This window comes from Pipra filicauda, unplaced genomic scaffold, assembly GCF_003945595.2.
Source record: "Pipra filicauda isolate LSUMZ 115617 unplaced genomic scaffold, ASM394559v2 scaffold344_size1527164_pilon, whole genome shotgun sequence".
Taxonomy (NCBI): Eukaryota; Metazoa; Chordata; class Aves; order Passeriformes; family Pipridae; genus Pipra; species Pipra filicauda.
Genome location: NW_024104470.1, coordinates 923,531 through 951,266, shown reverse-complemented (window position 1 = coordinate 951,266; position 27,736 = coordinate 923,531). Strand labels below are relative to the sequence as shown.

The following is a 27,736-nucleotide window of genomic DNA, read 5'->3' as shown; positions in this document are numbered from 1 at the left end:
CACTGTCAGAGTGTAGGATTAGATGGAATATTGAGAAGGAATTCTTGGCTATGAGGGTGGCGGGGGGCTGGCACAGGTTGCCTGGAGGAGCTGTGGCTGCCCCACCTCTGTTCCTGGCCGGGGTTTGGAGGCCCCCGGTCCCCAGGATGTCCCTGCACCGGGATCCCCCCGGGCCGCCCCGCCCCGCCGGGCACGTGGCCAGGGCGGCGCGCTGACGTCACGCTGAGGCGCGCTGACGTCAGGCGGCGGCGCGGCGGAGCCCGCCCGCTCTCAAGATGGCGTCGCTGCTGCAGTCGGAGCGGGTGCTGTACCTGGTGCGCGGCGAGAAGGAGCTGCGGGCACCGCTGCCGCAGCTGTACTTCTGCCGCTACTGCAGCGAGCTCCGCTCGCTCGAGTGCGTCTCGCATGAGGTAACGGCGTCCCGGCAGCGCCGCGCCCGCGCACCGGGCGGGACCGGGCGGGACCGGGCGGGACGATGCGCGCAGAACGGGTACCGATTGGGTGGCTCTCCCGCCACTCACTCGCTTTCTGCCTTCCTATTGGTCGGTGGCGCTTCTAGGGGGTGGGCGCAACGCTGCTTGGGGTGCGACGATTGGCTGTGGGTGATGGGTGGGGCGGTGCTTCGCTTTAGATTGGCTGTGCCGCCTGTCCGTCGGCGGAGCTCGGGCTGTGATTGGCCGAGACCAGCGCACAGGGGCGGCTCCCCCTCGTGAGGGAGGTGCCCCCCCCTCAGCCTCGGTCGAGGGGAGCGGGGACCCCCCAAAACCACTGTGAGAACAGTCTGAGGCAACGAGGGCCCCCCAAAACCTTTGTGGGACTGGTCTGGGGCACCGGGGCCTCCCTACCCCTCTGCGGGGCCCCACCGGGAGGGTCAAGACCCCCCCTCCCACACACATCCCCATCGGGCCCGGCCGGGGAGAGGCAGGGACCCCCCCACGCTCACCACTCCACATTATTTTACAGTGTGATTTCTGTTGTGGAGGGTTTGTGGCTTCACAAACTGTCATAGTCAAACAGGTAGAATTGATTTTGTGGAAGCCTGGTTGAACTAAGAAACTGTGATAGATTTGGAAAGCCTTGAAAGAATGACTGTGCAGCCCTGATCTCAGAAGAGGAGTCTTTAAGGAAAGGTTGAGGCCTCTGAACAGCAGATTTGTCGCCAGGCTGCATCCATGATGGATTTACTGTGGTGTGAGGAGTGTAGTCATTGTGCATGTCCATGTTTAATAATCAGTTTGAATTCCTCTTCAAGAAGGGGCCCCCAGTCTTGCTGGTGTTGTTTTAATTGACAAAATTCGATGTGACAGCAGACAGATAAAAAGTGTTCTGAATTGTACATAAATCTGAGCAGCGCAACGGCAAGGACAAAATAAATGTAGGTATAAGTAGAAAATAACATGTTAAAACCTGTGGTTCAAGCTGCAGAATGAAATTCTGGTAGCTGCTAAAGGCTGACCTTTCCTCACTTACAAGGTGGAGTAATTTAATCCATTCTGATTTAAGAAACCTTCTGATTCATGTTATTAAAGAACAAAATCAGGCTGAAACAGGCTAAGATTTTGAATACCATAAAATGCCTCAAGCCTTCCCTGGCTGCACCAGGGGTTGCCAGACACGAATCCCTGTTGAATCGTGTGGCGGGTGCCATGTGCTGTCTGGTGTGCCAGGTAACACGTGTGATGTGACTGCCTTCTCCTTCAGGTGGACTCCCACTACTGCCCCAGCTGCCTGGAAAACATGCCTTCAGCTGAAGCCAAGCTGAAAAAGAATAGGTAAGGTTGCTTTTGCTTTTATTTTCATCAAGGCTCCCTATTTTAAACAGCTCCTTCCTTAGTCAGCACCTGACGTATCTGTCTGAAACTCTTCAAAAATTACATTGGTGCTTTTTACCATTGAGTCTGTTTTGGGGAATAAATCATTGCCATGATCTATCAGGTGACGTTCATGGATTTTTTTCATTTTTTTTGTGATGACTTGTTTCATAATACAAAGAGGTTTTTATTATCCCTCGGTGTTTCTCACTGTTGCCATTCTGAAGTTGACTCTGAACCCCTCCTCTTCCCCCGATGGCTCTGGTGACCTTTTTCCCTCGAGGAAAAGGTCGGTTGGTTTAATGTTGATCTGGTTGTTGAGAGCTTTTCCCTCAGCCTGGGAGCCTTCTCAGAGCACTGTGTGGTTGTCTGCAGGTGTGCCAACTGCTTTGACTGCCCCTGCTGCATGCACACCCTCTCCACCCGTGCCACGAGCATCCCTGCCCCGCTCCCCGACGACCCGGCCAAGACCACCATGAAGAAAGCCTATTACCTGGCCTGTGGGTTCTGCCGCTGGACTTCCCGGGATGTCGGGATGGCAGACAAGTCTGTAGGTAAGGGACAGTTAGAAACAGAGAACTGAGTTACAGCAGGAGCCCAGTTTGTGTTTTGAAGGTGACAGTTAATCACATTAGCTCCTGACTGTACTGTAGGTTTAGGACCTGCCTAGGGTTGGAGTCACAGTTAGAAATTCACAGGAAAGTGGTTTGTTGCTGAAGTCTCCTCTGAAGAGCTGAGCTGAGTTAGTGGAATGTGTGACCCACTTCCATGTTCTTGTTACCTGACTAGTGAGAAAACTGTCAAATGAGGGGCTGTGTTAGTGCTCTCTCCCCACAACCGAGGTCTTGTTTGTGTGCTCTCAGAGCCTTTGAAGCTACTCAGTCTGACAGCATAAACATGTAATTTATTTTCCATCACTTCTGTGCACCTTGACTTATTCTGGAGTTGCTAGTCAGTGTTTGTACTTGTTTTTTCTCTTCACAATAGCACAAAGCTTTCATCTATTTTTGGTATGTAAGATGAACAGAAAATGTCTGTCAGGCTCCAGAAACGGGGCTGAGTAGGCCAAGCAGATTCTCTGACTTGCGGTGTTGATGTAACTGAAGACTGGGAGCTGGAAATGCAGAGACAGTGGCAGCCAGTAACAAGACACACACATAAAGTCATGTACCTGCTGGTAAAGTGACTCCTAGCTGCTGTCCTGAGTGTCTCTCAAACAGCACTTGTTTAAAAACACAATATGAAAGCTGCCAAAGCTCCTTTAGCCCTAAACTGCCCGTAAAAAGCTTGAAGAGGTGGATATTTGTACAGGCATGAACTTAAAGAATTGCAGTGGTAAGTGTAGCAAAAATAGGCAATGTCATATTTTATGAGTAACACTGAGATAGTTGAGTGTGGGGTGTGATGGAGTCTGGAAATCTCCCGTGGACTTTGTTTTTTCTGTTTCCTCCTGCAGCGAGTGGTGGTTGGCAGGAACCGGAGAATCCTCACACACAGAGGGTGAGTGAGCAGGAAGGCCGTGCTTGGGCTGAGATGGATCAGCCAGAAAGAGCTGTTAGAGGTGTCAGGCCCTCTCAATCACTTTTTCTGCATCTATATAATCCTTCAGATACCAGTTCCAGTTCCTAATCTCCACCTTGACTGAATTCAATGGAGGGAAGGCCTCTTAGAGGCTCCCCTGAGGATATCGCAGTATAAAATCTCCTTTTGAGAAGAAACTCAATTGAAAACATCCTATCTAATAGTGCTGTTAGAACACCACCGGTGAATATGCTGAGTATGTATGTGAGAAAAAGCTGTTTTCCAATCAAGAGTGTGTCTAGGATCTGGAAAACAGAGCTGCACCTTTAACACCCTTCCCTGTCACCCGTTAGGGCTCCACTCTAAATGTGACCAGCCTCGGGGAGGGGGGAAAAGATGCTAAAGATGCTGTTTGCTCCACTAATCCAGATTGCTGGATTTTGGCCACACGACATTACTCTGTCTGGTCACGGCAAATCCATGAATGAAGTCTCAGTTGCTGAATTGCAAAGTGAGAACTGGGAAACTGCTCTCCAACACACATCATTCCCAAGGGAGGGTCAGTTTGTCACCCAGACCGTGGGTTAAGACATGTTAAGACACACAGACTTCTTTAAGTGTATCCTTCGCAATACAGCAGGCAGTGGGAACTGAGTGAAACAAGTAGCAGTGACCCCAGCTACTTCACAAGCAAACACTGCAGCTGACCCGACGTTGCTCCCCTTACACTGGGTGCCTGTTCCTTTCCATCCCTGCAGATTAACAAACTGGTTGAGTACTACCAGCAGTTGGCTCAGAAGGAGAAGATCGAGCGGGACCGGAAGAAGCTGGTGCGACGCCGAAACTACGTGCCCCTGGCCTTTTCGGTGAGCTGGGTGTGCTGTCCCCTCAGAGCAGCAGAAGTGATGGGCAGCAGCCTCAGTGTGGAAAATTAGATAGTTGGGAGCACAGCAGGCCTGCCCAACTTTTTTCAGTTGAGGACAACATGAAGAAAATGAGGGCTTCTTTAGGGACGAGTAGTTTTACACCCATTGCCCCTCTCTCTCTGATAGTCCTCTCTGTCAGTGCCAGGAGGGTTTACACTTGCCATACCAAGGAATATGTTCTCCAGCAGTGAAATGCAGTGCAACTGCAGCCACAATGCCAGTGGCAGCTCTTTCTCAGGACAGTTCATTCCACAGCTCAGTGACAGATAGATCAGCATTGTCTGGCACTTCCTCTGCATGAAATCTCGACTGATATTAACCTTAAGACTTGGTTGTGGCTTGAATGACTTGTTTATTGTAACTGGCAGGTAAACGCTTACTTTGTTTAGCTGAGTGACTGCATTTGCTTGCTACTTCTTGATTAACTGTGCTTGCTCTGTGCCCTTGCTTGTGTCTTATGGCTGCATTTTTTGTCTCCGTTGCTACCTGCTGCTATTTTGGGGGCTCTCCACAGCAACACACTATACACGTAGTGGTAAGTCTTTTCACAGTTTCTGCTGGTGTTAAAGCTCTCATGGTACCAACTGAAGGGGAGTAGCAGACTGTACACCTTGCCTCAGGGCCTCTGGCTTGGGTGTGCCTAGAACAAACACAGGTAAAGGCTAACTTGTTAAGAGGGTAAAAGTTGTAACAAAACTATTTTTTGTTAGTTTAGAAACAGGGCAGTGTCTTTGGGTAAGTAATGTGCACTTGAAAACCAGTCCTTTACCTAGCTTGGCTGAGTCAAGTACCACAAACATGAGTCATCTCACCCTTGAAAAGTCACTAGAGTAGGCTGATGCTCACATTTCTCGTTTCGTGAGAATTCAGGTTTTCAGTCCTGCCCACAAGGCAGATATCTACCTCCAAGCACCCTGTGTACAGCTCAGCTCTAGAAAGCTGAGAAGTAGCTCAGCTACTCCTTCTGAGGCACGTGTAGGTAATGAGACTTGTAGGAGTTTGAATCTTCCAGCTGCTTCTAGTAGTGCTACGGAGCATTTCAGATGGATGCATAGCCACGTCAACCCAGTTCTTGTGGCAGCTGAGCTCTCGTTCTACACTACTTGTCGTGGAGTTGCTCTGAAGAGAAGATCAGGGAAAATGTGTCAGTAGTGCAGGATGGTGATGTAAGTAAGGAGCAAAAGTTTTATAAGCAGTAGCCACACACATCCATCTTTCCCTGTCTGCAGTGCAGTGGGAATTGTTTTCTCCTTAATAACAGTTTAAGCAGAAGAAAGTATCTTGGGAAGCAGTGAACACCTTTTCCTTTTGCTTTCCTTTGCTTATCCCCCCATGCTTGTCATGCAGCTCAAAGGATGAGTTTGCAGCAGGGTTTTTGTCCTGGTAGGAAGCAGACCTGAAGCTGACAGTTCCTTCTTTCCTTGTAGGACAAATATGGCCTTGGAACCAGGCTTCAGCGCCAGAGGCCCGGAGCGCCCATCAGTGCCCTCGCTGGACTCTCGTGAGTGTCAGGGTTGGGGTTACCTTTTGGGGAAGGATTGGAGGTGTAGGCAAGAGAGCAGTACAGCAACTTTAGAAAGATGATGGACATGTTAGCAGGTAGCAGTGAGAGCAGATTTCTTCTTTCGAGTGTTGGAGAGACATCAAGTCCTCGTGCATCTCTGTGCAGCAGCACCAGATGTGTTGCTTTCTCTCCATAGGAACAAGTGACTGCTCACACCCTTGTGCAGTTGTTGTCTTACAATCTCACTCTCACTGCCTTCTGTGCTGGAATGCAGTTACTGTGGTTGCTGTCAGAGCACACATGCCATATTTTATGACCAAGTTGTCCCTTATTTTGCTTCAGCCTGAAAGAAGGAGAAGACCAGAAGGAGATCAAGATCGAGCCAGCTGATGCAGTGGAAGAAGTGGAGCCTCTTCCTGAGGATTACTATACAAGACCAATCAATCTGACAGAAGGTAACACCTTAGTATACTGTCACTTTTTGCCCTTACATTTTATAACATAGGCAGTGCCTACAAACCTGTCTATGAAGTTCCTAATGACCCAAGCTTCTGGTAATTTTTATGCTGGGATTGAAACTGTGGGAAATGTGTGACCTTTTAAATGGTAATTTTGAATGCAACTTCAGCTTCATGTTGTATGTGGAAAGCTCAGAGCCAGATGCTTCAGGCCTCTGAAGGGTTGTTTTATTTTCTTGCTGACCATAATTTCTGTGTGTGTGAAGCATCAACTTTTGGATGGAGAAAAGAGCTGACGTCCTTTTTCAAATAATAGCAGGAACTAAGGAAATAACTGAGCTGCTGGGGAGCTGGAACCAAAACTGGACTGTTGAGTAACAATTGCACATTGCTTTGACATCAGCTTGGAACAGCTTGTGTATGCTTGCCAGTTGTTTACCTGACTCATGATTTAATCCACAAATACCATAAATTGATCAGTGACACTTGGAGTAAGCAAGATAAACCAGCAGGTACAGGAGCAATGTGGGCTTCCAGCTGAGGTGGCTCCACGTAGGGCAGATGTTCTGGGTAGGTCTGCAGGCCTACAAAGTCTGCCAATATCAATTAATTAATGAAAGCTTTATGGGAAGGAGTAGATCATCTTGGTCTCCTTTTGCCATGAGACTGTCCTTACTGTGAGGATTTAATGCTGGTGAAGAAGACGACTTCCATGGTGAGGGAAAGGCTGCCAGGTGGCTCACTGCCTCTTAAGCACTGGGAACAGTGAGGAGCCTATTTTTTGGGAGAAACCCATGGGAGATTTTGGCTGCTGGGACTTCCTTGCCTTGGGAACTATGTTGTCACTAATTTTATGTGTGAGTCTGAGTTACACAAACCCCTTGCTAAGCTGTGTATTGTACTCATGCAGCACCCAGCTGTGAGGGTAACAAAGCTGTGAAACTCATTTGCCCTTGCAGGGGAAAGAACTATGTTCTAGATGACTGCAAAACTCTGTTTCCATCCCAGCTCAGCTTTGAAGAGAGATCAGAGTCCCTTGTTTCTCCTGAGCTGGCACTGATGTTGCTCTCATGTTACTGTGCCCGGTCAGGGCAGCCCTTTATGCAGCTCTTGCCTTTCTATTCATTGCTAGAAACAGTGGCAGTTGAGAGTGGCTTCTGAATTATGTGGTGCAGGTGAAATTAAATTTCTTAGAGGTGGTGGCATGTCTGCACACAGTGCGAGGTGCATATGTAGAGTCTAATCTAGCTCGAGTTTCAGCACCTGAGACATTTCTTTGTCTTGCTTTCTGTGGTGCTCCCAGTGACGACTCTGCGTCAGCGTCTGCTGCAGCCTGACTTCCAGCCCATCTGCGCTTCCCAGCTCTACCCACGTCACAAACACCTCCTGATCAAACGCTCGCTGCGCTGTCGGGTAGGGAACTCGGGACAAAAACCTGCCTTTTCCAGGCTCTCAGAACTTGGGTGGTGGGAAATGGGCTGTGTATTTCTCTTTTAAAAGAAACTGCTCAGATGGTTCTGGTTGTTGAATGTTCTCAGCCAAATTACTGAAAACAGCACTAGGAGGTGAGGGAGTCTGTCACATCTCTGGTGTGATGAAGATTGTGAAAGGAGGACAAAAATATACAAAGATGGTTTTGTGCTAGTGCTCTGCCTAGCCAAGGAGTTGGAGAAGGCTGCCAGTTCAGTCAGAAATAAAAAAAATCTGCTGTTTCTAAAGACAAAAGTCAGCAAAGAAAATATTAGGGAGAGGCAGTGCAGAATACAGAAGATGTCCATAGAGTGGAGGCAGAAAGAAGGTATTTAAGAGAATAAAAGCAGAGAGCTGGGAAGTGAAGACAGGAAAGAGTTAAATCCAAGTTCTGCTATTGACTTACTATAGGGTTTTTACTACATGATTTGTTTTCTCAGTAATACAGGGATATTTATCTAGTTCCCAAAGTAATAGACCAATATTCTTATAAGTATTTAAGATGCAGAGTGCTTTGCAAATGCAGAATATTTTCTCAGAAATAAGTGATTGAGTGATCCTGTATTTGAAGAGTAGCCTCTGAGGAGATCAGGAGTTCCAGCTATTTGGTTTTTTTATTGGATTCTGGAGCATAAGTCTGAGGGCTTACAGGTATTTGTGCCTTCTTCCTTCTGCAATCAGTGTCCAGGTGTTTTTAAGACAAATTTCAAGTCTCGTGTTTCCGAGATTGCACTGGTAGTGCAGGATATGACATTTTTGGAGTATCAGTAAGTGAGCACAGTGATGGCTCCATGCACCTGAGGTAGTTTTTATATGTGCTGTGCTGGTGGACGGTGCCTGTGGCTCTGATTGTTCAGTGTGTGACTGCACACTCTCTTCTGGTGCTGACTAAAATATCTTTGTCTCTAGAAATGTGAACATAACCTGAGCAAACCAGAATTCAATCCAACCTCTATCAAATTCAAGATCCAGCTGGTTGCTGTGTAAGTAAGATATGGGGACTGGGGACAACAGCTTAGTTAATGCCTTCTATTTGTTTGGTTTTTTTGGTACTCTTGTTTTGACCTCTTGTAGGATTGTGTCATCTCTTAGGATGGTGTAATCACCTTTTAAAATACAGTTACCTTATCTGTGAAAGGTTTGCTTCCTGATCTAGTAATGATTTCAGCAGTTTGACAAAACCACTGCATGCTGTGCCTGCCCCACACAGTAGTAGAGGTCTGTAGGATTAGGCTTGTACAGCAGCAGGGCACTTTATTTTTCCTCTTAATGTAAGCCAAGCTCTGATAGCTCTAATACCTCCCTCTGCTTCAGGAGGTGAGTTATAGACAGCAACACACTCCCTTATGGTCCTTTGCTTTGTTATTTTTGTAGTAACTACATCCCTGAAGTGAGAATCATGTCTATTCCCAACCTGCGCTACATGAAGGTCAGTAGCTTTTCCAGAAATGTCTTAGGGTGAGACACAGTGGGGAGCTGTGAATGTGGGATCTTTTTGGAAGGTGACACCGTGTGATGTTGTTCCCTAAGGGTTCCACTCAGCTTGGAGGGCGCAGGGTTTAGGGGAGTGGTCACCGCCTGTACTTGTCACTCTGCAGCAGATTACTGTGCAGTGTGACATCTGGCCTCACAAGCACTTGCCAGTATCTGAAGAATAAAAGGTGTGGAGTTGAGATCTTGGCTAGATTCCAAAAATACGTATTTCTTATATTAAGGAAGAGTGTTGCATGGCATTGGTGCCTTTCTTACAGACTGGGGGTGGTTGCTGTCCATCCCTTGAGAGGATATGATGCAGTTTTTGAAGGCGTTGATTGGTCACGGAAGATGGAGGTGCTAACAATAACAATGAATTTTAGCACAATTGCTTCTTGAATTGTGATTCCTGAATCTCCTCAGGAGAGCCAAGTCCTTCTGACTCTGACCAATCCTGTGGAGAACGTCACACATGTCACTCTGCTGGAGTGTGAGGAGGGAGACCCTGACAACATCAACAGCACTGCCAAGGTACCGTACCCTCCCAAGCCTCTTCCAAGGCTTACTACTCCCATTTGTCCTTCCACAGGCCACACTTTTCATATGTCCTTCAACCCCTGCTGTGTCTTCACTGAGATCCAGAACCCAAGGGAGAAATTAATGATTTCACTGGCAGGGTGGTAATAAAATGGTCCCAGAGCAGAGGAAAGCCGAGGATGAATCACTTTTCTGTTAAACTGTAGTTAAGCAGCCCTCAAAAGGGGAGGGCCCTCTCCTGCTTGCAGTGTAGCTGGTGATCAGTGCTGAAAGGCCTCTTTCTCTCCCTGCTCTGTTTCAGGTATCTGTTCCTCCCAAGGAGCTTATTCTGGCTGGCAAAGATGCTGCGGCAGAATATGATGAGCTGGCAGAGCCTCAAGACTTCCAGGATGACCCTGAGTGAGTATTGTCTGTCCTGTGGGGATCATCTTCCTTAAAAACTTGGCACTTCAAGTAACTCACTCTCTTCTTTGTCTTCAGTGTGTTTTGCTTCCCCCTCAGAGCATTGTTCCTCTCTGAACAATGGTTTGAGAACTTGGCTGACCCAGTGTTCCTCTGTGTTCTGCCTTGCAGCGTTATTGCCTTCAGAAAAGCCAATAAGGTGGGAGTTTTCATCAAGGTCACCCCGCAGAAAGAAGAGGGCGAAGTGACCGTGAGCTTCAAGATGAAGCACGAGTTCAGAAACCTCACTGCTCCCATCCGGCCCAACGAGGAAGGCGATCACTCCTCAGAGGTCATCTGGCTCACCCACCACGTGGAGCTCAGCCTCGGCCCCGTGCTCCCGTAGAGGCTCCCAACGCTTGCTCCCTGACGGCTGGCGCAGGATGGACTGGCACACTGAGAAAGCACCTGCTGGAAGGTTCTGCCAGAGCTCCTTTGTGATGTGTGGGTGTGCCACAGGCCCCGGCCGGCCGCAAGGAGGGTGCTGAGGGTGCTGTGGTTTGGGATGGTTTGTTCTCTCTCCCCTTGTCGTAGTGCCCACTAACCACCACTCCTCTTCCCCTCACTGCTACAGGCTAGTTTAACTTGCAGCACGTGTCAGAGCACAGAGAAAGGTCTCGCTTTCTCCAGGTTTGCGCTGAGTTTGGCTCTATCAACAGATAATTTTGGCTAAATTTGGATTTATCCACAGAAAAGAACCCATACCGTTTTTTCCTGATGTTCCATGCTCTGTAATGAACAACTTCTCTTTCACCCAGAGCTATGCCCTTCCCAAACCAACATTTTAAGAGGTGGCTGTGTCTGCTGCATTACTGGCAAGTTACTGGCAGCAGCACAATGTTTTCTTTTGGTTTTCTGCTTCCTTGTAGGATACCTCAACTGTGGGGCACCGGGATGTACAGCCCTACCCCTCTGGCATATGTAGCTTGCTTAGCTGAGGTGGCAGATCTGTTTTCACAAAGGAGTTGATGAGTTTGCCTTTAAACTTTAAACATAGTGTACTGTAGTGTTCATGGATTTGACTGGCAACCGAGCCTGCTGTCGGCCTGCTGGGCCTCAGGTGGATGTGGCAGCATGATACACTGCAAGCTGGGAATTCAGGTGCTGCTGCATCTCTTGACTGAGGCAGGAATGCTCTGGAGAGGCTGCCTGACAGTCTTCAGCTCCATAAGTTGTTAGGGATCATAGTTATCAGGGTGTGAAACCTGGAGAGTTAAGGTTAGTTCTGGTAATTGTAAACCCACAAAGGTGTTTTTTGGGTTCATCCTCTGTGTTTTTCCAGTTAGGGTGGGTGTGAGGGAGGTGTAAAGGTGGAAAGTCTTTATTTGTTAACTACACACACTGTACTACAAGGTCACTTACCCGGTGTGTAATTTGGCTGCAGCCCAGACTAAAATGGGTGGTTAAGAGCTGTGTATCCAGGACACTGCATAACCAGAAAGTGCGTGGCTAATGCAGGCAGGTGAGATGGCTCTTCCTGCAGAGCATTCCCACTTCAGTTATTGACCTTAGTTAAACCTATCTGATGGGCTTTGATGTGCTGCTCTGCTGGGAAAGGCTTGAGTGCCAGCCAGGCATGGCTGTGTCACTCCAGATGCTCATGCCATGGCTCTGCCAGCCTGGATCTGCAGATCCTGTTCGTGGGAAGGCAGGATGAGGCTGCCTGCTCCCCACAGGTGGTGGTGCAGCACCCAGAACATTTCCCTTAGCGCAAGAAACCTGCCGTGGTGTGTGGGAGGGACTCCCACCCCACAGCCCTGATCCTGGGCAGGTCTCAAAGCAGTGAGGCATCACGTTTACAAGTTGTAACTTTGTGTAGGTTACACACAGATGTACAGCATGAATTTGAGACTTGTAGTTAGTAGTTAATGTATAGCGCTAGTGCCTGCTGCGGCTTCACCTGTCCAGATAACAAAGCACTGCACCTCTGGCCGCAACTTCTCCTGTTCAGTAGCCAAAACAGCTGTTACACTTGCGACACGACTACGGAAAAGCCGAGCTGGTGGCTGGCCCAGGGCTTGAGCTGTGCCTGGGGCTGGTGGCCATTGTTCCCCTGGTGCTGGCCTGGGGTTTGCTGCAGGCCAACACAACCTGCGCCCCTCTCACTACAAACACAAGGTGCATTGAGTTGCGCTGTTTTGAGCGGCCTGATGAGCTCGGCGAGTTGTTTTCCCCCCTCCCCGTAGGTGCTGTAGGCGGTAGGAAAGGTGTCTCGGTGCGTCCCTGCCTCTGTCCCCGCTCCCCGACAAGGCGCCTGTTGCCTTATGCTTGACGTCGTGTAGTGACCTTCAATAAAACACAACGTGGCTCTCGGATTCTTTGCGCTGGTTCTTTATAATTTAATTATTTAAACAAAACAAAAAAGCGAAGCTTCCCCCCCCCCCCCGTGTTTTCCCGATGGTCCCGCCGGTCCCCCCCGGTGCCGGTGGTCTCGCCCGGAGCGCGGTGGCGGCAGCGGCGGCGGAAGTGGCGTCAGTTCCGGCGGGGCCCGGCCGGCAGCGGGGCGGGCGCCATGTCCACATCGCTGGGCTCCAACACCTACAACCGGCAGAACTGGGAGGACGCGGTGAGCGGGGGGAGCCGGGACACGCGGGGAAGGCGGGAGGAGCGGGACCGGGGTGGGCTTGCGCTGCCAGGAGGCCGCCAGGCGAGGGGAGCGCGGGGAGGAGGCGCCAGGACCGGCCCTGGGCACCCGCGACCCCCGACCTGCGGTGCCGCGGCTCCCGGGCCCTCCGTACGGCAAAGGGACGGTGCTGCTCCCTACGGTCGGTAGGAGGGGGAGCTCTCGGCGGCTGCTGAGCCGGGCCCCTCGTGTGCTCTCTGGAGCCGAGGCCTCTCCTCTCAGGCTATGCTGAGGGATAACGGGGCGGCGCCACCTCCTCGGGTCCGGGCTCACAGGATCAGATCTTAAGAATATGCTTTCTTTGTTTGTGTGCTCTAAGTTTTGCATCAAGCTACAGCAGCCAGCAGATCGCGATTCTTGAATAATTTGAGCCTGGGTGGTGGCTTGCAGTTCTCCTGATGTCTCTGAATCTTTTTGCGTTTTTCAGTCAGTGTGATGAGTTTAACTCAGTAGCATTTTTCAGAGTGCGACTTGAATGCTGTTGTGATGTCAGAGTTTGTTACAAATTCCCGATTTTCTTCTTGCTCCACGCAGGACTTCCCTATCCTGTGCCAGACATGTCTTGGAGAAAACCCCTACATTCGGATGGTATGTTCCTTTTGGATCCTGCAGTCCTTCCCTCTGTGCTGGACTCTAAAACTGTGGGGTCTGGGGACTGAAGCAGGGCTGGGGGCAGGAGGGGCTGCTGAGCTGGACACACACACCTGAGCATCTGGTTCTGCACAACAGGACTTGGTTCCAGCCGTTGTTGGTATGTGGTGTCATGGTTAGGGGTGTGATATAAGAGCAAATCAATCAAAAAGGAGAGGAAGATGACGTAGTCCAGTGTCTGGAGTGCAGGAAAGAGTAGAACATGAAGCTTTAATGCTTCATGTGAACTGTGACGTGGAGAGCTGTGAGCTGCTGAAACACTAAGTAACACAATTCCTAAAATATGACGAACATGCAGTACTGAAATTAAATTAAAGCTGCCTTGTGAAGGTAATTTAAATCCCTGTTTGTTTTCCTTGGTTTCCTCTGTGCAGGGTGAGTCAGTCCATGTTGTGTTGCTTTTCTCTGCTCAGCCCACTTGTGTGTGACCTACACTGACACGATCTCCTTCACATTTCTGTGCCACCAAGTTTGCTGAGAGAGATTGGGATATTTTTATGAAACACAACCTTAATGCTGGTATAGGTGATATATCAAAACCAGGTTGTTTTCACGGTCATGTAACATCGTCTTTCCTGAAAAATAGCTCTTATTACTCCTTTTCATTCCTATCTTTCATCAGTGCAGGGGTGGGACTTACAATACTCTGTTTTTAATGAATGTTTCTAAACCAGAAGTGGATTGAGAGTATTTTAGAATTGACTTCTTTGTCTTGTTGACCTTCCAAGGTGTAAGCCCAAAACATGGGGGTGGATGAGTGTAAATGCAGCATAATTATGAAAAAACCCACTGTGTTATAACATCAATGATATGTTTTCTGTTGAACTGATGATATTTCATGTTTTCTTTTATTGCTTTTTATTACATTTCAGACCAAAGAAAAATATGGAAAAGAATGCAAGGTATGTTTGTGTCTTTTGAAAAAAGAATGTCTAAATTGGTGCAGATCTAGGAATAATATGTTTTAATGATTAAAAACCTGTCGGCTTCAGAAAAGCACTTATCTGGGTTAACAACTTAAAATATTTATGTAACTACATAAATTTTTAGGTCGGTCTACTGTGCTTTGTTAAACAAAGTCAGTTGGTCTTAAAATAGCAAAATTTTTGAGCAAATCCTAAGTCTGTCTAAATCTTCATGTTTATCAGAATGAGGGTTTGTGAATACTGTTGTACTATATTTGAAGATATTTCAGCATTTTAAATTATTTAATGTTTTCTTGTGCAGGTCTTTTGTTTTTACTCAGAAATGCATAAATACCTGGAGTTTAGGGTTAGCTCTGCGTATGTTACTCATGGCTACGTGGTGATTTGTGTTAATTATTTAAGAAATAAGCCACATTTATTTCTGAAAGAGCAAGAAATAGTGTTCACTGGACTGAGGGAAATCAAAGGAATTTTTTGCCCTTTTATCAGTTCTCTTCTGAAGCAGAGAGAAGGCATGTGTTGAAATCTGTACAGATTGAGATTGTATCCACATACTCGGGCTGTACATGCAGCAGAAGCAGATGTGTCATTCCATGAGATAAGAGAGGGCAGTAGTCTTTTTCTGGACCAAAGGTCTCATAACCTCTCCCCGGGTTGCTGCTGTGCAACAGCACAGATGTAGTTCATCTCTGATAGCTCTACACTGACATCTCCTGGAATGAAGGAGAATTTCTGTTTCCTTTGAGTAGATCTGTGCTCAGGCTATTGTAATAAATTAAAAAAACAAACAAACAAACAAAAAAAAACCAAGAAAAAAAACTTCCCTAAAACTTTCTCCTGTCTAAATAAAGCACCAAATAGAAAACTGAGAACCAAACAGAAAACCGAGCTCTGTGTCTTAGCACTAAGATGGAGAAGTTGTACTTACGGTTTAAAGAGATTAGACGAGTTTGGAGTTTTCAGTTTCCGTGCAAGAAGCAGAACAGTCACTGCGGAGGGAGAAACAAGGGTCACCTTTCTGTGTCCCAGATTTGTGCCAGGCCTTTCACCGTGTTCCGCTGGTGCCCCGGGGTGCGGATGCGCTTCAAGAAGACCGAAGTGTGCCAGACATGCAGCAAGCTGAAGAACGTCTGCCAGACCTGCCTGCTTGACCTGGAATATGGTGCGTACCCAAAAATGTAAACCAAGAGAAGGAGCTGGCCTCTGAAATGTAAAATTGGTGAAATGTCTTTAAATTTGTGTGTGTATTTGGCACTGGGCAGTCTTGGAGAGGAACAAGTCTTGGCGATCACATCTGCAGCAGATGAGTTACCTCTGGCCAGTGCAGGTTGCAGAAATAACTATTTCTGCTCTTTCAGCTTGTGCTTCATATGGATTTGTTGGGGTTTTATTGTTTCATTCTAGGTTTGCCTATCCAAGTCCGAGATGCAGGACTCTCCCTTAAGGATGAAATGCCCAAATCTGACGTCAACAAAGAGTACTATACCCAGAACATGGAGCGAGAGGTAAGATAGTTACAGTCATGCTCTTGATGTGACTGTGGATGGGGAGGAAAGGGGAGCAATGACCCAGCTTCTCTTAAAACCTTTTGCTTGCTCTGGTTCTGTGCATTAGTGTTCAGTGCTGATATATACATAATTGTTTGTGTTTTACCTGCTGTTTAGATAGCCAATTCTGATGGCACTAGACCTGTTGGTGCACTAGGAAAAGCTACTTCTACCAGCGACATGCTGCTGAAGCTGGCCCGAACCACTCCGTACTACAAACGCAACCGTCCTCACATCTGCTCCTTCTGGGTGAAAGGAGAGTGCAAGAGAGGGGAGGAGTGTCCCTACAGGTACAGATACATCTTAAACAGTTAATCTGTTCACCACAGCTACCTTGGGGCTCAAAGAACCCAAGATCTTGCAGTGGGCAGGAGACTCAACACTGTGATTGGGCTCAGGGTGAAACTTGTGTCCAGCGCCAGCAAATGAATCTCTGTGGTGGCACGTTCGTTAGTGAGCCATTGACTGCAGGGTTTGCCAAAGCAGTGACTGCAGCTCTCCTCTTGTGTAGTTCATTTTTCCCCTTCATGGCGTCAGTCCCCTCAACCAGAGATCTTTGTGTTTGAACAAGAGGCCATTTGAATCCAGCTCTTGTGTTTTGTGGGGCTCGAATGTTGAGCTGTCAGAAGTGCCATTCATTCGGAACTTGAGGCAGTCCTGGCTGCAGTTCAAGTTCTCAGGGCTTTTTGTTCCATTTTGGCATGTTTATGTGGACAGCGTTAAGGATATAAGTGACCCGAGGGCTTGAGAAGGGAAGGTGGCAGCTACAGCCATTTTAATCCATGCAGCTGTCACTGGTGTTATAAAATGCTTTGCTTGCTGAACCTTAGACATGAGAAACCTACAGATCCAGACGATCCTCTGGCTGACCAGAACATCAAAGATCGTTACTATGGAATTAATGATCCCGTGGCTGATAAACTGCTGAAACGAGCATCAACCATGCCTCGCCTAGACCCCCCCGAAGACAAGACTATTACTACACTGTATGTTGGAGGGCTTGGAGATACCATTTCTGAATCGGATCTCAGGTGTGTTGGTGAATTATATATTGCCCTTGCCCTTTTGTTTGACACTTTGGTATCTGCTTATGTTCCAGTAAGGAAATCTCTCTTGCAAGGAACAAAAATAAACCTGGTTTTCAGTTTTCCTTAATGGGGAACTGGTTGGTGGGCAAGTGCAGGGGAGTGCCAGCTTGTTGGAGAACAGATAAACAGGCACATTTCAAATGCTTTGATTTAAAATTTATTTCTTTAAACATGAATCATCCTTCTGAGCTGTTGGGCATACTGTGCAACCCTTTTTACAAGGAAGTCCTGTAGCCTCTAGCTAGCTGCTAAGAGAAGCTTCAGAGCTTTCATTGCTCCATAATTGCACAGAGAGGCAATAATGATTAATTGATCGATTATTAATGTCTAATGATCAGTTTGAACTGGGGATGGAGAAGAGAAAGCATACCTATTCTACCTGCTCTGCTCTGTACCCCGTGACTAGGAGGAGAGGGGTATCATCATGATTTTTCCCTTCCCCCTGCAGAAATCACTTCTACCAGTTTGGGGAGATCCGGACGATAACGGTGGTGCAGAGGCAGCAGTGTGCGTTCATCCAGTTTGCCACCCGCCAGGCTGCAGAGGTGGCTGCTGAGAAATCCTTCAACAAGCTCATTGTCAACGGTCGCAGGCTCAATGTCAAGTGGGGAAGGTGAGTGTGGGGGGAGGAAGGCAGGAGGATACTGCCACAAGGTTCTGCTCCCAGTTTATGTAGTCTTGATAAGCAGGATTGGATATTATGGTGGAGTACATATTTGATTGGTAAATAGCTGGGGTCCTCTTACAGCTTGGCTTTGTTTCTGCAGCGGGATGTGGGTTGGAGATGACACAAATAGTGTAAGAGATTTCCTGGCTGAGGGTTATGGATGGGTTTCTGTAGTTTTGCTCCTAGTCCATCTCCTGTAAGCACTGTTTGCACACTTTGTACCACCTGTCTCTGATGTTGTGAGTTTTTCATCTTTGGCCTGAAACAGTGGATCTGGATTAGATAAGGTGAAACTACTGTGTTACAAATATTTCCTTATCCCACTTTTTCTCATCCTTGTTCTCAAACTTTTGTCTGTTTCCCAGGTCCCAGGCAGCAAGAGGAAAAGAAAAGGACAAGGAAGGTACTACAGAATCCGGGATAAAGCTGGAGCCAGTTCCGGGACTTCCTGGTGGTAAGGGAATTGTTTTCATCTCTGAAACACTTAATGCTGACCTGCTTCCATGAGTGAGGCTAGTGTTAAATTTCTGGGAGCAGTGACAGTTCAGGATGGTAGAGGCAGTGGTGAGCAGAGCAGTTGCAGTAGCTTTGCAGCAGATCCAGCTGGGATGGGAGATGAGCTTTGTTTAGAAGCAAATCCTGGATGAAAAGAGAGTTCTTTATGTGATGAGTGAAAAGGTAAAGCTCAATTCAAGGTACTTAGGTCTGAGACACTGGCAGCACATGCTTTTAATGTTTTCCTAATTCACTGAGCATTGTATGATGGAAAAAGCAAAGCTGGTTTTGGGTGAAGAAAACCAGTGACTGGAATTTCAGGGCAGTCCTGCTCTCACGGTTCAAAGGTGCGATGGTAGCAGCAGTTTGCCCTTGCGAAAGCACGCATTGTGCCCCCTCTCTGAAGGAGACACCTCTGCTTGTCTTGCATCTCCATAACCACTGTGTGCTTCTTCTGCAGCTCTCCCCCCTCCTCCAGCTGCAGAAGAGGAGGCTTCTGCAAATTACTTCAACCTACCTCCAAGTGGCCCCTCAGCTGTGGTGAACATTGCCCTGCCACCTCCCCCTGGCATCGCTCCACCGCCACCTCCAGGTACTTGTGTTTCCCCCTCTAGTGGGGGTGTGGAACTCGGTGTTAGATGGTCTGTTCCTCCTTGCCTGGCCATGCTACAACTGATGCATGCCCTGAACTGATTTTCCTCATCCCTGATCACACAGTGTCAACTGATGATCTAAACTGAGGTGTCAGCACAGTTTAATTAAACTGAGCTGCCTGTTGTGGTAGGTATTCACTTGCAAATTCCCAGGCATGGAGATCCCCATCGCTGGTACTGAGACCTACTCAGTGCTTTTGCTGGCTGTGTAAATGCCGCATTAACCCCAACTTCAAAGGGTAATTTTGCAGCTAGTTGACTGCCAGCCTGTTTTTGGCTCTCTGTATATATCTATCCAGAGTTCCTTTTTTTTTTTTTTAATGGAATGTTGTACTCTTGTGAGTATATTTTCTCTGCTGCACGGTTGAATAGAAAACATTTAGATGGGCGTTACAGACATCTGCCCAGTTGCCCCACCAGCTTTTATCTGTGAGTGAGGATGTGTGTTGGGTAGGGATTGCCCCCAGTTGTACGGAAAAGAGGGAAGGAGTTTTGGGGGAGATGGGAGATGAGCACATTTGTGAGGCACAGCTGTGAGCCAGCTGTTCAGTCGGCGCTTTGAAGCAGTGGAACATACGCATCGGGTTTTCTGCTGCTTTGCCTGAAGCTGCCAATTTTATTCCTGCAGGTTTTGGACCACACATGTTCCATGCTATGGGGCCCCCACCTCCCTTCATGAGAGCCCCAGGCCCCATCCACTACCCATCCCAGGACCCCCAGAGGATGGGTGCCCACGCGGGAAAGCACAGCAGCCCCTAGCACGTCCTGCCACCCTCATCCTTGAAGTAAATGTTATTTTCTAGTTACCATGGTAGCACCATATGTTGAGCTGTGGGTGAGCTAGAGACGCCTTATTCCCCTGCTTGCAGCCACAGGGCAAGCTGAGCTCCGTGTCTCCGCTAGCTAATCGGATTGTTGGTATGTCCCAGGTCTTTCTTTAAGTGTTGGGGGGGGGTGGGGGACAGACAGGGGGGTTGTCTGTGGGTCTGGGGTACCAGAATTACAGTGCTATCTGTGTATCCCATTGGCACACTTTTAAAATAAACTTCTGGAAAAACAAAACCAAACCCTTTTCAAGCCCGTTTGATGTCCTCAGTCTGAACATTATGGACTGTTTAAATGTAACCAGAGACTCTTCTCTGTCAGGTAACTAATGATGTGCTAATCTAATGAGGTGTTAAACCAGGACTGAATAAGAGCTGAAAAACAAGCTCATCAGATGATGTTGTTGCCACAGGCAAACCCATGGCTTTGCCTTACACAGAGTTTTCCTCCCTCCTTTTTCCTGACTTCTGGCTTTGAAAAAAAGACAAGAAAACAAAACCTTTTTTGATGCATCACTTCTAATCCTGCTCATCCTGGGTGAGACAAACGCTGGGTCAGCTGAGCAGCCCTCGGGCAGTGCAGGCATGACATGGAGTGACAGGTCAGCAGTTGCCCAATTTAGCCAGGTGACGGTCCCCTCAGTGGCCCCACAGGCTGGGCTGTGTTGCTGACAGCTGCAGGGGAGGGCACTGTGCAGCCGCAGCTGCTCTGGGGGAGATTTGGGGCTTTCGAGGCCCTTGGTGCAGTGTCTTAAGCTGTGAGAAGGGTCCCACTTCATCCTGCTTTTCCTTCTGTGCTCCCACTGTAGTGCTTGGCCAGGAGTGACTGCATCCTGCATGGAGCCTGCTGCTGAGTAAGGTCTGTGTACATGTGGCTGGAGGATTTTAGATTTATCTGTGTGTCAGCTGCTTTTGTGCAGTGGATCTGTGGACATCTTTCTGTAAAGCAAAACGTGATGGGGCTTGTTCTGAGGCTTCATTTGCTTGTTTCAAAAAAAGCACATTAAAATATTTGAATTTTTCACCACTGTGCTTAGACCCTGCTTCCTGGAGTGCAATGTCTGGGGACTTTGTCTGATTTTTATGTGGCTGCTCCCACAGCCAAGATGCAATGTGGGCAAGGACAGCATGTCTGCTTTTGTTTTCATGTGCTGTCCTTTATGGTGACACTGAGTCCCATGATGGACTGCCAGGCTGTTGGAGGGGTGTAGCACTTGTGCACCATGGACTGGCTTTCTCTGGAGAAAGCTGGGCTTTGGGCATGGGTGATTAGTTCAGCTTTTGTCAGGGAAGAGCCATTTCAGGGCAGCGTTGGGCAGCAGAGGCTGCTGGTGGATAGGAAAGGGCTGTGGCTTTTGCCACTGCTCTGGCCCCAAGACTCCACAGCCAGGGCCTGTGAGTGCTGTGCAGACACGTCTCAAATGCAAGAGGCTTTACATCATCACTATTTATTATTTCCAGTTCCCTGGGGTTACATGGCTTCTGCAGATGATGGACAAAGAGGAGAGAGATGGAACTGGAACAGGGCAGCAGTTGAGCATCACAGATACCCAGATCAATAGGCTGTTGTTAGCCACAGGTCCCACTGTGTGTCACTGCTGTAATTGGATCCTCATTGCTGATTTTCACATTCCCAGAGAAGCCTGTGCTCTCTAGAGTCATGATCACGCTGCTTTTCCTTCCCTGTGGAACACCCTGGCAGGATCCTCAGACTGGTGTGGGTCCAGGCAGGACCTGATCCTTGTTAACCAACTACATGAAGCAAATCTGGCGTAAGTCACTCAGGGCTTAGATGTTCAAGCAAGGCATGCAAATAGCAGTAGAAAGGGGAAAATACCAGCTGCCAAGTGCTAGCCAGTGGAAAATACAGCACAATTTTCCAACTCCCACTGTTCCTCTCCCATCTATCCTGGTTGTGCTGTGTTGGTAAACAGGCAGATTCCCAGTTCCTCATTTGTTTTGTTGTCCAGCCAAGCCCAAAGTAGCTGCTTTTAACATGCCAATGCCTCCAGTAACTTGTTTTGCTGCTGCTCTTCCATTATCACCTCCTCTCACCGTCCTGACTGGAATGACAGATGCAGAGTTGTCCTGAAGATGGAATTTCTCTGCAAAAGCACCAGCTGTCAAAGCAGGTCTCTTGTGTCGGTGAAGACGCAGGGAGGGAGTTTGGTGTGTTGCAGCTGGTGGTGCTGTTTTCCACAAGGCAGGGCAGAGGACAGGCTGTATGAGGTGTTTTGTATGGGAGCTTGTGGGGATCTGCTTGATTAACAGCAAGAACTTGGCTGGCTGGCTTGGCACTCACTGCCCTTGTGACCAGGGCTGCTGCAAGGGGAATTCAGAATGGTCCCAGACTCGAGCTCGGTCAAACCCCATCTGAAGATGACAACCCGAGACCACTGGCTGAGCTTCCACGAGGGATACCTGCCCCCTCTCCCCCACCCTGCGAAGTGTGTCCGAGTCTAGCGAGGAAACCATCCGTGGTGGTGTGGAAGGAACAGCTACAGCTCTTCGCTCTCCGGCAGGATCCGCACCCAGCCTTGCGCCACGCGGTTGAAGTTGGGCCTGTGGGAAATCACCTCCAGCGCGCTCAGGTTGTCCAGCTCTGCGGTGGGCACAGAGAACAGCTCCCCAACCACCGCCCTGTCAAACGGGGCTGGGGTCCTGTGGCACAAGGAGAAGCAGACTTAGTCACAAGGGCATGCTGTGAAGGTGATAGAAAAAGTAGGTCTGGATTTACTGACTCTGAGCCCAGCACAGCCTAGCAATGTCTGTGGCAAATGACAACTCTCCTCCTCCTCCTCCCCAGAACACTGTTAGAGCCCCTGCCAGCCCAGCAAGGTGCTTCTCCGGTGCAGAGCCCACCTCAACTCAAGCTTTGGCAAGACTAGGGAGCAAGGCTCGGTGCCTGAGTGTGAATGGAAGCGTTCTGCACATGGAAGGGCTTAGGTTCAGAGAGCAGTGACAAACCCCCTGGTCGTTAGAAAGCGTCTCAATGTGTTCTGCAGAGGGCCGAGGCCGATGGCTGCTCCAGATCCCTGCAGCACATGTGCAGGCAAATGTGTCTCTCTTGGCCCTGGCTCCATCCTGCCTTTTGGGACGGCTTCTCATGAACTATGACTAACAGGAGGAGCAGTGCGGGGGCAAGAGCTGTCATCCCTTTCTGGAGAAATGTGGAAAGGGACTGGGGAAGATTGTGCCAGCCCCCAAAAAGCCAAGAATGTTGGTTTTGGAGCAGCACATGGAGGCTGAGCTATCAGTGAGGCAAAGCTGGGAATGTTTGCTTTGGGAAGCACTGCTAGAACACGAGTAACGTGGCAGTGTTTTGCAACAGAGGAGAAATAAGAGGGGGAAAGGTAAAGTAGAGAGATTTGTTCTAGGAACTTTCTCTCTTCTGGGAAAAGATAGTCTTTGTCAAAGGTTGGTTTTCACTCTCTCTTAAGGCAGCAAGGTGGCCCCAGGTCTTTGCATCACAGCCTGAATATTTAAAATTGGGAATAAATCAGTCTTTAACACAGTTGCTGTTGAAATGGTGGACTTGCCCTTGCCTTGTGACCCATGTGAGCTGGGATTCAACCAGCCTTAGGCAAGACCACTGGCTTTTTGATAGCCAATCTCTTCCAAAAGGCTTGTTTTTCTGTGGTTTGGTATTTGAACTGAGAAGTGATTTAAAAGCCAACAGCTTGGAAGATCATGAAAAGCCCAGTTAAAAGCAGATTGGCTCTCTGAATCTTCCTGCCTCAGTGAAGAATTAGAGGAGGTGGCGAGAGGCTTGGAGTTAAATTAGCATCCATCTGTATTAAATTACAGTTGAAGACTTTAAATAGAAAGGCAGCGTGTGAGAGAGGAGAAATGGTGCAGGGTAAAGCACTATTCAGAAACATGCCCTTGCTTCAGTCCCTGTCCATAAATAAATCCCAAGGCAGGAACATGGCTAAATGTTGAAATAAAAGAGCCAAGTGTCTGCAGCAGCTTTTCGTTCTCCCCCTGCAGCACCTCCTCGGCTGTAACTCCTCAAGGAGAGCCACATGGCAAAGCCCCAGGGCTGAGGGGGAGGAGAGCAGCAAAGGGATGGTGGTGGCCAGGCTGATCTCTGGCTTTTGGGATACCATTCCCATGTGGAGGGGTTGTGGCTCCCCACAGCCCCTTCTGCCAGGTGCTCAAAGCACAGCAGTCGTGTGTCCCATGACCCAAATCCAGCCCTGGTGTGGGCACAGCAGAGCTGCCCCTGGCACAGGCCCAGCACTGTGCCCATGGTCTGACAGGGAGCGGTGCTGTGTCCTACTGGGGAGCTCCAGTGGGAACTTGAATGCTGTAAGGCAACTTTGGCCAGGCCACCAAGGCCCAAGTAATTCCATCCTCATGACAGAGGCTTTCATCAAGGAGGACCCAGGACCTTGGTTTGCAATTCCCTGGGATGATGTTCAGTTTAAAAGTTCAGTTCTCATTATTCTACCATGGGCTGCTGGTGCTTTGCTACCACCAGATCTCCATCTCCTGGATCCCCACCGAGCACCTTCCCAGAAAGGAAACCTTCCTTGGCAGTCTCTGCTCCAGCCTTGACCCCAATGTATTTTGGAGGTGTGACGAGGCACCAGCTGTGCTCCATCAGAAGCAGCCACAGGGCAGGGAGCTTGCCAGGCTGAGCCACTAGAAATCCCCTGGCCTGGAGGCTTCAATCCCAAGCAGGTGTTTGGAAGGAATCTGGTGACTTCTTTTAGCACTTTGTGGGATGATTAACCTTATACCCCCACCACTTCCAGCAGCTGCTTGGATACCTTAAGGAAATTAGGAGACTTGGCACTGTCTGTGTCATTCCTCCACCCAGCCCAGAGCTGAGCCCAGCTGGGAGCAGAAGTGATTCCTTCTCCAGGACCATGTACATGAGAATTAGTCCTCACAAATTTCATCCCTGAGGTTAGCCAGTGAGATCAGACTGCTTAAGGCTGTGCAAACCCAGTGGTGGAGCTGAGAGGAGATCTGGGGAGCTGCTGGAGGCAGGGACCTTTGCAGGGAGCATCCTGAGCCCTCGCTGTGCCCCTGTGGTGTATAGAGAGAGCACAGACCACTGTGTTTCCCTCACAGGATGTTGGATGCTTCTCAAGGCTGAAGGGCTTGAAGGGCTGGCCAGGTTGGTGGTGCCTGCCTGTTACCTGTTGAAGCTCCTGAAGTCCCACGCAGGGGGTTTCATGGGTGGCTGGTTCTTGCCATACACAGCATCATCCCTGTCACCGAAGAGCTCCTGCCACGGGCACCGGTAGCCCTTGGGGATGGCGGTGACGTTGAACTTCTCCGGGGGGATTTCTTTGAGGGGGCTCGAGTACCCTGTGCAGGGGGAGAGACAGCATGGGCTGCTGGGGCTGGGAACAGCCTGGCATTTGCATGGCCATAGAGGACCTGCTGCTGGGGCCAGGACTGCATATCTATAACATAAATATATACTTATATATTTGTATATGTACAAACTCTGGGGAAGGGTTTGGGGCAGAACCCTCGGCAGGCAGCAGCTCGCTGCCTCCAGCCCCACACTGCTGAGATCACAGCGGTGTCGGGTTTGGGGTGCAGGCAGGATTTATTTACCTGGGGCCAGGGCACTGGGGTTCAGGACTTTGCTCATATGCAAGACTTTCTCTGTCTTCTTCGGCACTTCTGGGGGGCCACCCTGGGGCGATGCTGCCACGTGGAGCTCGGAGTGATAATTCTGCTGGCCCTCAGCATTCTCCTCTGCCTGCGGGGGGGGAGAGTCAACAGGCACAGGGCACTTTTCCTGCCCCCACTGGGACTTTGGAGGTGGTTGAAAGCACCTCAAAGCTCCCTCCATCTACTCACCATCCCTTCATTTGCTGGATCTCCTTTCTCAGTGCGGTGTGAGCCCCCTGGCCCTGGGAGCTGCAAGAGGTAAGGAGAAGGGTTAGTGAGTGGATACTGAGCTCCTTGCTTGCCCATCTCCATACCCAGCCCACCAAGCCATCTCTCCTCTCGCTTCATCTCAGCGTAGCAGCCGACTGTGGCTGCCCTGTGCAGAGCCCCCCGGCCCTGCCAGGAATTGCTTCCCTGGAAAGGCTGCAAGAGCTGGGGAAGGGCTGTCTCAGACCCACCTCCCTGTAGCCACTGGGATGCTCAAAAATGAAGCGCTGCATCCGCCTCTGGCGCTGCTGGAAGAGCTGGGAGCCGCGGTTATTCCGCAGGGAGAGTTCCTCGATCATCAGGTCCTGCGTTGTGCTCATCTTCTTGCCCAAGTCCAGACGGGGCTCTGAGGAGGCCAGGAGAGAGCACAGCCAGAGCTGAGGATGCTGCAGTGCTGGGGAGCCCCAAGCCCAGCACAGACAGTGTGTCCCCTCGTCGGGGTCCCTGTTGCGTGGCTTAGCTGTGTCAGAGACTGGTGTTTCCTCAGTGTGAGGAACTATCAGGGAATTAGCTCAGCTCCAAAGGCTCAAACAGCCTCACTTGCCCCATGCATGGGTCAGTGGCCTCAACCAGAGCTGGGTCTGGCCCCTGGGCAGGGAGGGCAGCACTGCCCTGGGCCTGATGGCACCTCTGCACCCCCTTACCATCTGCAGGGCCCGGTTTCATGATGGTCATCACTTGCTGCCGTGCTCCTGGGGCAGCTCTGTGGCAGGGGGATGGATTCTGCCTGGCTGGAAGAGAGAGGCACCCCCAGAGTGACACCAAGCATGGGGACGTGTCAGCCCCAGGCGTGCCACAGAGGGATGCCAGATTTCAGCTGAGCATCACCCCTGTCCAGCATCATCCCCGAGCATGTCCCCTCAACAGCATCATCCCTGAGCATCATCCCTGAGCATCATCCTTAAGTATCTCCCTGCGCCGCTCTCCATTCCCTTCAGCAGACATAGGGAATGTTCAAAGCATGTTGTCCCTCAGCCCCTGCCTGTCATGTTTCCTTTCTGCCTTTCTTTAGGGCAGAAAGTATCCTCAGCTCTATCCTTGCCCACAGTGAGCCAGTGTCCCTGTGCCCTGAGTGCCCCCGGAGCAGCACCTGCTGCCGCAGCCCACAGGGCCAGGGGGGCCCTGGCTGCCCCCCCCCAACACCTCTGCCTTAGCAGAGCTATTTTCAGCTGTTGGCCCCAAGGGTGCAGGAGCTGCAACCCTGACCCTGCAGGGAGCTGGTGAGCCCAGCCAGTGGTGAAGAGGGGCACGGGACTACCGGGCTGGGTCGCTCCTTTGTGGAGAGGCAGCTGGAAACCAGCCCTGGTGTCAGCCCCTCAGGCTGCCCACCTGCAGCAGCACAGGGCACTCGGCTCAGTAAATGGGAGCTGTTTGACCCCATTGAGTGCATCTGGTGTCCCTCACCTCAGGCTGATGCTGGGCAGTTTCCCCTAAGGGCCCTGGAGAGCAGAGGGTCCCCATGGGGCTGTGAGTGCCTGGCATGCAGCTCCCTGCCAGCCCTAAGCTCAGCTTTACCATCCGCACAGTGAGCCTCAGACCTGCGTCCCATCCTTCCCTCCACCCCACTCCAGGGAGACTGTACCCTGACCCCACAGTCATGATGTCCCCACCACCAAGGCTGGGACGTCCCCAAGCCCTGTGCACCCACCCACCCACTGCCTCCCATGTGGGGACCTCACCTTCCCTACCTGGCCAGGGGATGCCCCAGATGCTGGGGAGTGAAGATGCTTCTCCTGCTGTGGAGGGTGATGAGGCCAAAGCCAACCTGCAGCCACCAGTGCTTGGTGGCCCTGGGTGGCCCTTCACAGCAACCCCTGGGCTCCTGCCGCTCACCCCAACCCGTCCCGGGCTCCAGCCCAGATGCCAAGGTCCAGCCACGGGACAGAAGTTATTTCTGGCTGAGAAAGGGGGCGGAGCAGGGCTGTGACCCTTGGGGAGCGGGATGCCGTCACCCCAGCACGGGACAGGTCTGACCCACGGGGATGAGGATGCCATCACCCTGAAGTGGGGCTGTGACCCTTGGGGACCAGGACCTGTCACCCCAGCATGGAGCAGGGCTGACCCACGGGGATGGGGATGCTGTCACCTTGGCACGGAGCAGGGCTGACCCCTGGGGACAGGGATGGTGGGCACGTAGCAGCAGCAGGAGGTGGCCATGTGCCATGTGTTCCCAGGCCACCTTGGGGACAGATCAGAGCTAGGCTGGGTGGGATAAAG

The 27,736-nt window shown here is 50.0% G+C and overlaps 3 protein-coding genes across 5 annotated transcripts; 2 read left to right on the top strand and 1 right to left on the bottom strand.

Annotated features, from left to right (window-relative positions):
* The first annotated feature begins 242 nt into the window (after positions 1–242).
* DCTN4 (dynactin subunit 4) lies at positions 243–12,456 on the top strand. Of its 3 annotated transcripts, none has more exons than XM_027718269.2 (14): positions 243–410; positions 1,702–1,772; positions 2,187–2,365; positions 3,268–3,311; positions 4,091–4,198; positions 4,773–4,793; positions 5,686–5,759; positions 6,105–6,217; positions 7,524–7,633; positions 8,600–8,673; positions 9,065–9,119; positions 9,587–9,694; positions 10,002–10,099; positions 10,274–12,456. In XM_027718269.2, the coding sequence occupies exons 1-14, from the start codon at positions 276–278 to the stop codon at positions 10,485–10,487; spliced, it is 1,404 nt and encodes a 467-aa protein (XP_027574070.1). In that variant the 5' UTR covers positions 243–275; the 3' UTR covers positions 10,488–12,456. The 3 variants fall into 3 exon arrangements, with proteins under 3 accessions (XP_027574070.1, XP_027574071.1, XP_027574072.1); XM_027718271.2 differs by lacking the exon at positions 243–410 and adding an exon at positions 786–1,375; XM_027718270.2 differs by lacking the exon at positions 4,773–4,793.
* Positions 12,457–12,615: 159 nt separating this feature from the next.
* RBM22 (RNA binding motif protein 22) lies at positions 12,616–19,858 on the top strand. Its single transcript, XM_027718276.2, has 11 exons — positions 12,616–12,707; positions 13,299–13,352; positions 14,288–14,317; positions 15,371–15,503; positions 15,746–15,846; positions 16,006–16,178; positions 16,719–16,919; positions 17,425–17,589; positions 18,009–18,097; positions 18,599–18,730; positions 19,420–19,858. The coding sequence occupies exons 1-11, from the start codon at positions 12,654–12,656 to the stop codon at positions 19,548–19,550; spliced, it is 1,263 nt and encodes a 420-aa protein (XP_027574077.1). The 5' UTR covers positions 12,616–12,653; the 3' UTR covers positions 19,551–19,858.
* A 2,214-nt stretch (positions 19,859–22,072) lies between these two features.
* Positions 22,073–26,194, bottom strand: MYOZ3 (myozenin 3). Its single transcript, XM_027718281.2, has 6 exons — positions 26,164–26,194; positions 25,711–25,865; positions 25,442–25,501; positions 25,193–25,340; positions 24,766–24,937; positions 22,073–22,276 (listed from the first exon to the last, which is right to left on the bottom strand). The coding sequence occupies exons 1-6, from the start codon at positions 26,192–26,194 to the stop codon at positions 22,114–22,116; spliced, it is 729 nt and encodes a 242-aa protein (XP_027574082.1). The 3' UTR covers positions 22,073–22,113.
* Positions 26,195–27,736: the final 1,542 nt, after the last annotated feature.

What these genes read in the sequence shown, in the direction of transcription:
- MYOZ3 (XM_027718281.2), bottom strand. Translation starts at nt 26,194, where the DNA reads ATGACCATCATGAAACCGGGCCCTGCAGATG. An exon ending in ATCCCAGTGGCTACAGGGAG is followed by an intron (nt 25,502 to 25,710) that starts GTGGGTCTGAGA and finishes TACCTCTTGCAG; the next exon opens with CTCCCAGGGCCAGGGGGCTC. An exon ending in ATCCAGCAAATGAAGGGATG is followed by an intron (nt 25,341 to 25,441) that starts GTGAGTAGATGG and finishes CCCCCCCCGCAG; the next exon opens with GCAGAGGAGAATGCTGAGGG.
- RBM22 (XM_027718276.2), top strand. Translation starts at nt 12,654, where the DNA reads ATGTCCACATCGCTGGGCTCCAACACCTACAACCGGCAGAACTGGGAG. An exon ending in GGCAGAACTGGGAGGACGCG is followed by an intron (nt 12,708 to 13,298) that starts GTGAGCGGGGGG and finishes TGCTCCACGCAG; the next exon opens with GACTTCCCTATCCTGTGCCA. An exon ending in AAAACCCCTACATTCGGATG is followed by an intron (nt 13,353 to 14,287) that starts GTATGTTCCTTT and finishes ATTACATTTCAG; the next exon opens with ACCAAAGAAAAATATGGAAA.
- DCTN4 (XM_027718269.2), top strand. Translation starts at nt 276, where the DNA reads ATGGCGTCGCTGCTGCAGTCGGAGCGGGTGCTGTACCTGGTGCGCGGC. An exon ending in AACACACTATACACGTAGTG is followed by an intron (nt 4,794 to 5,685) that starts GTAAGTCTTTTC and finishes CTTTCCTTGTAG; the next exon opens with GACAAATATGGCCTTGGAAC. An exon ending in CCAACCTGCGCTACATGAAG is followed by an intron (nt 9,120 to 9,586) that starts GTCAGTAGCTTT and finishes GAATCTCCTCAG; the next exon opens with GAGAGCCAAGTCCTTCTGAC.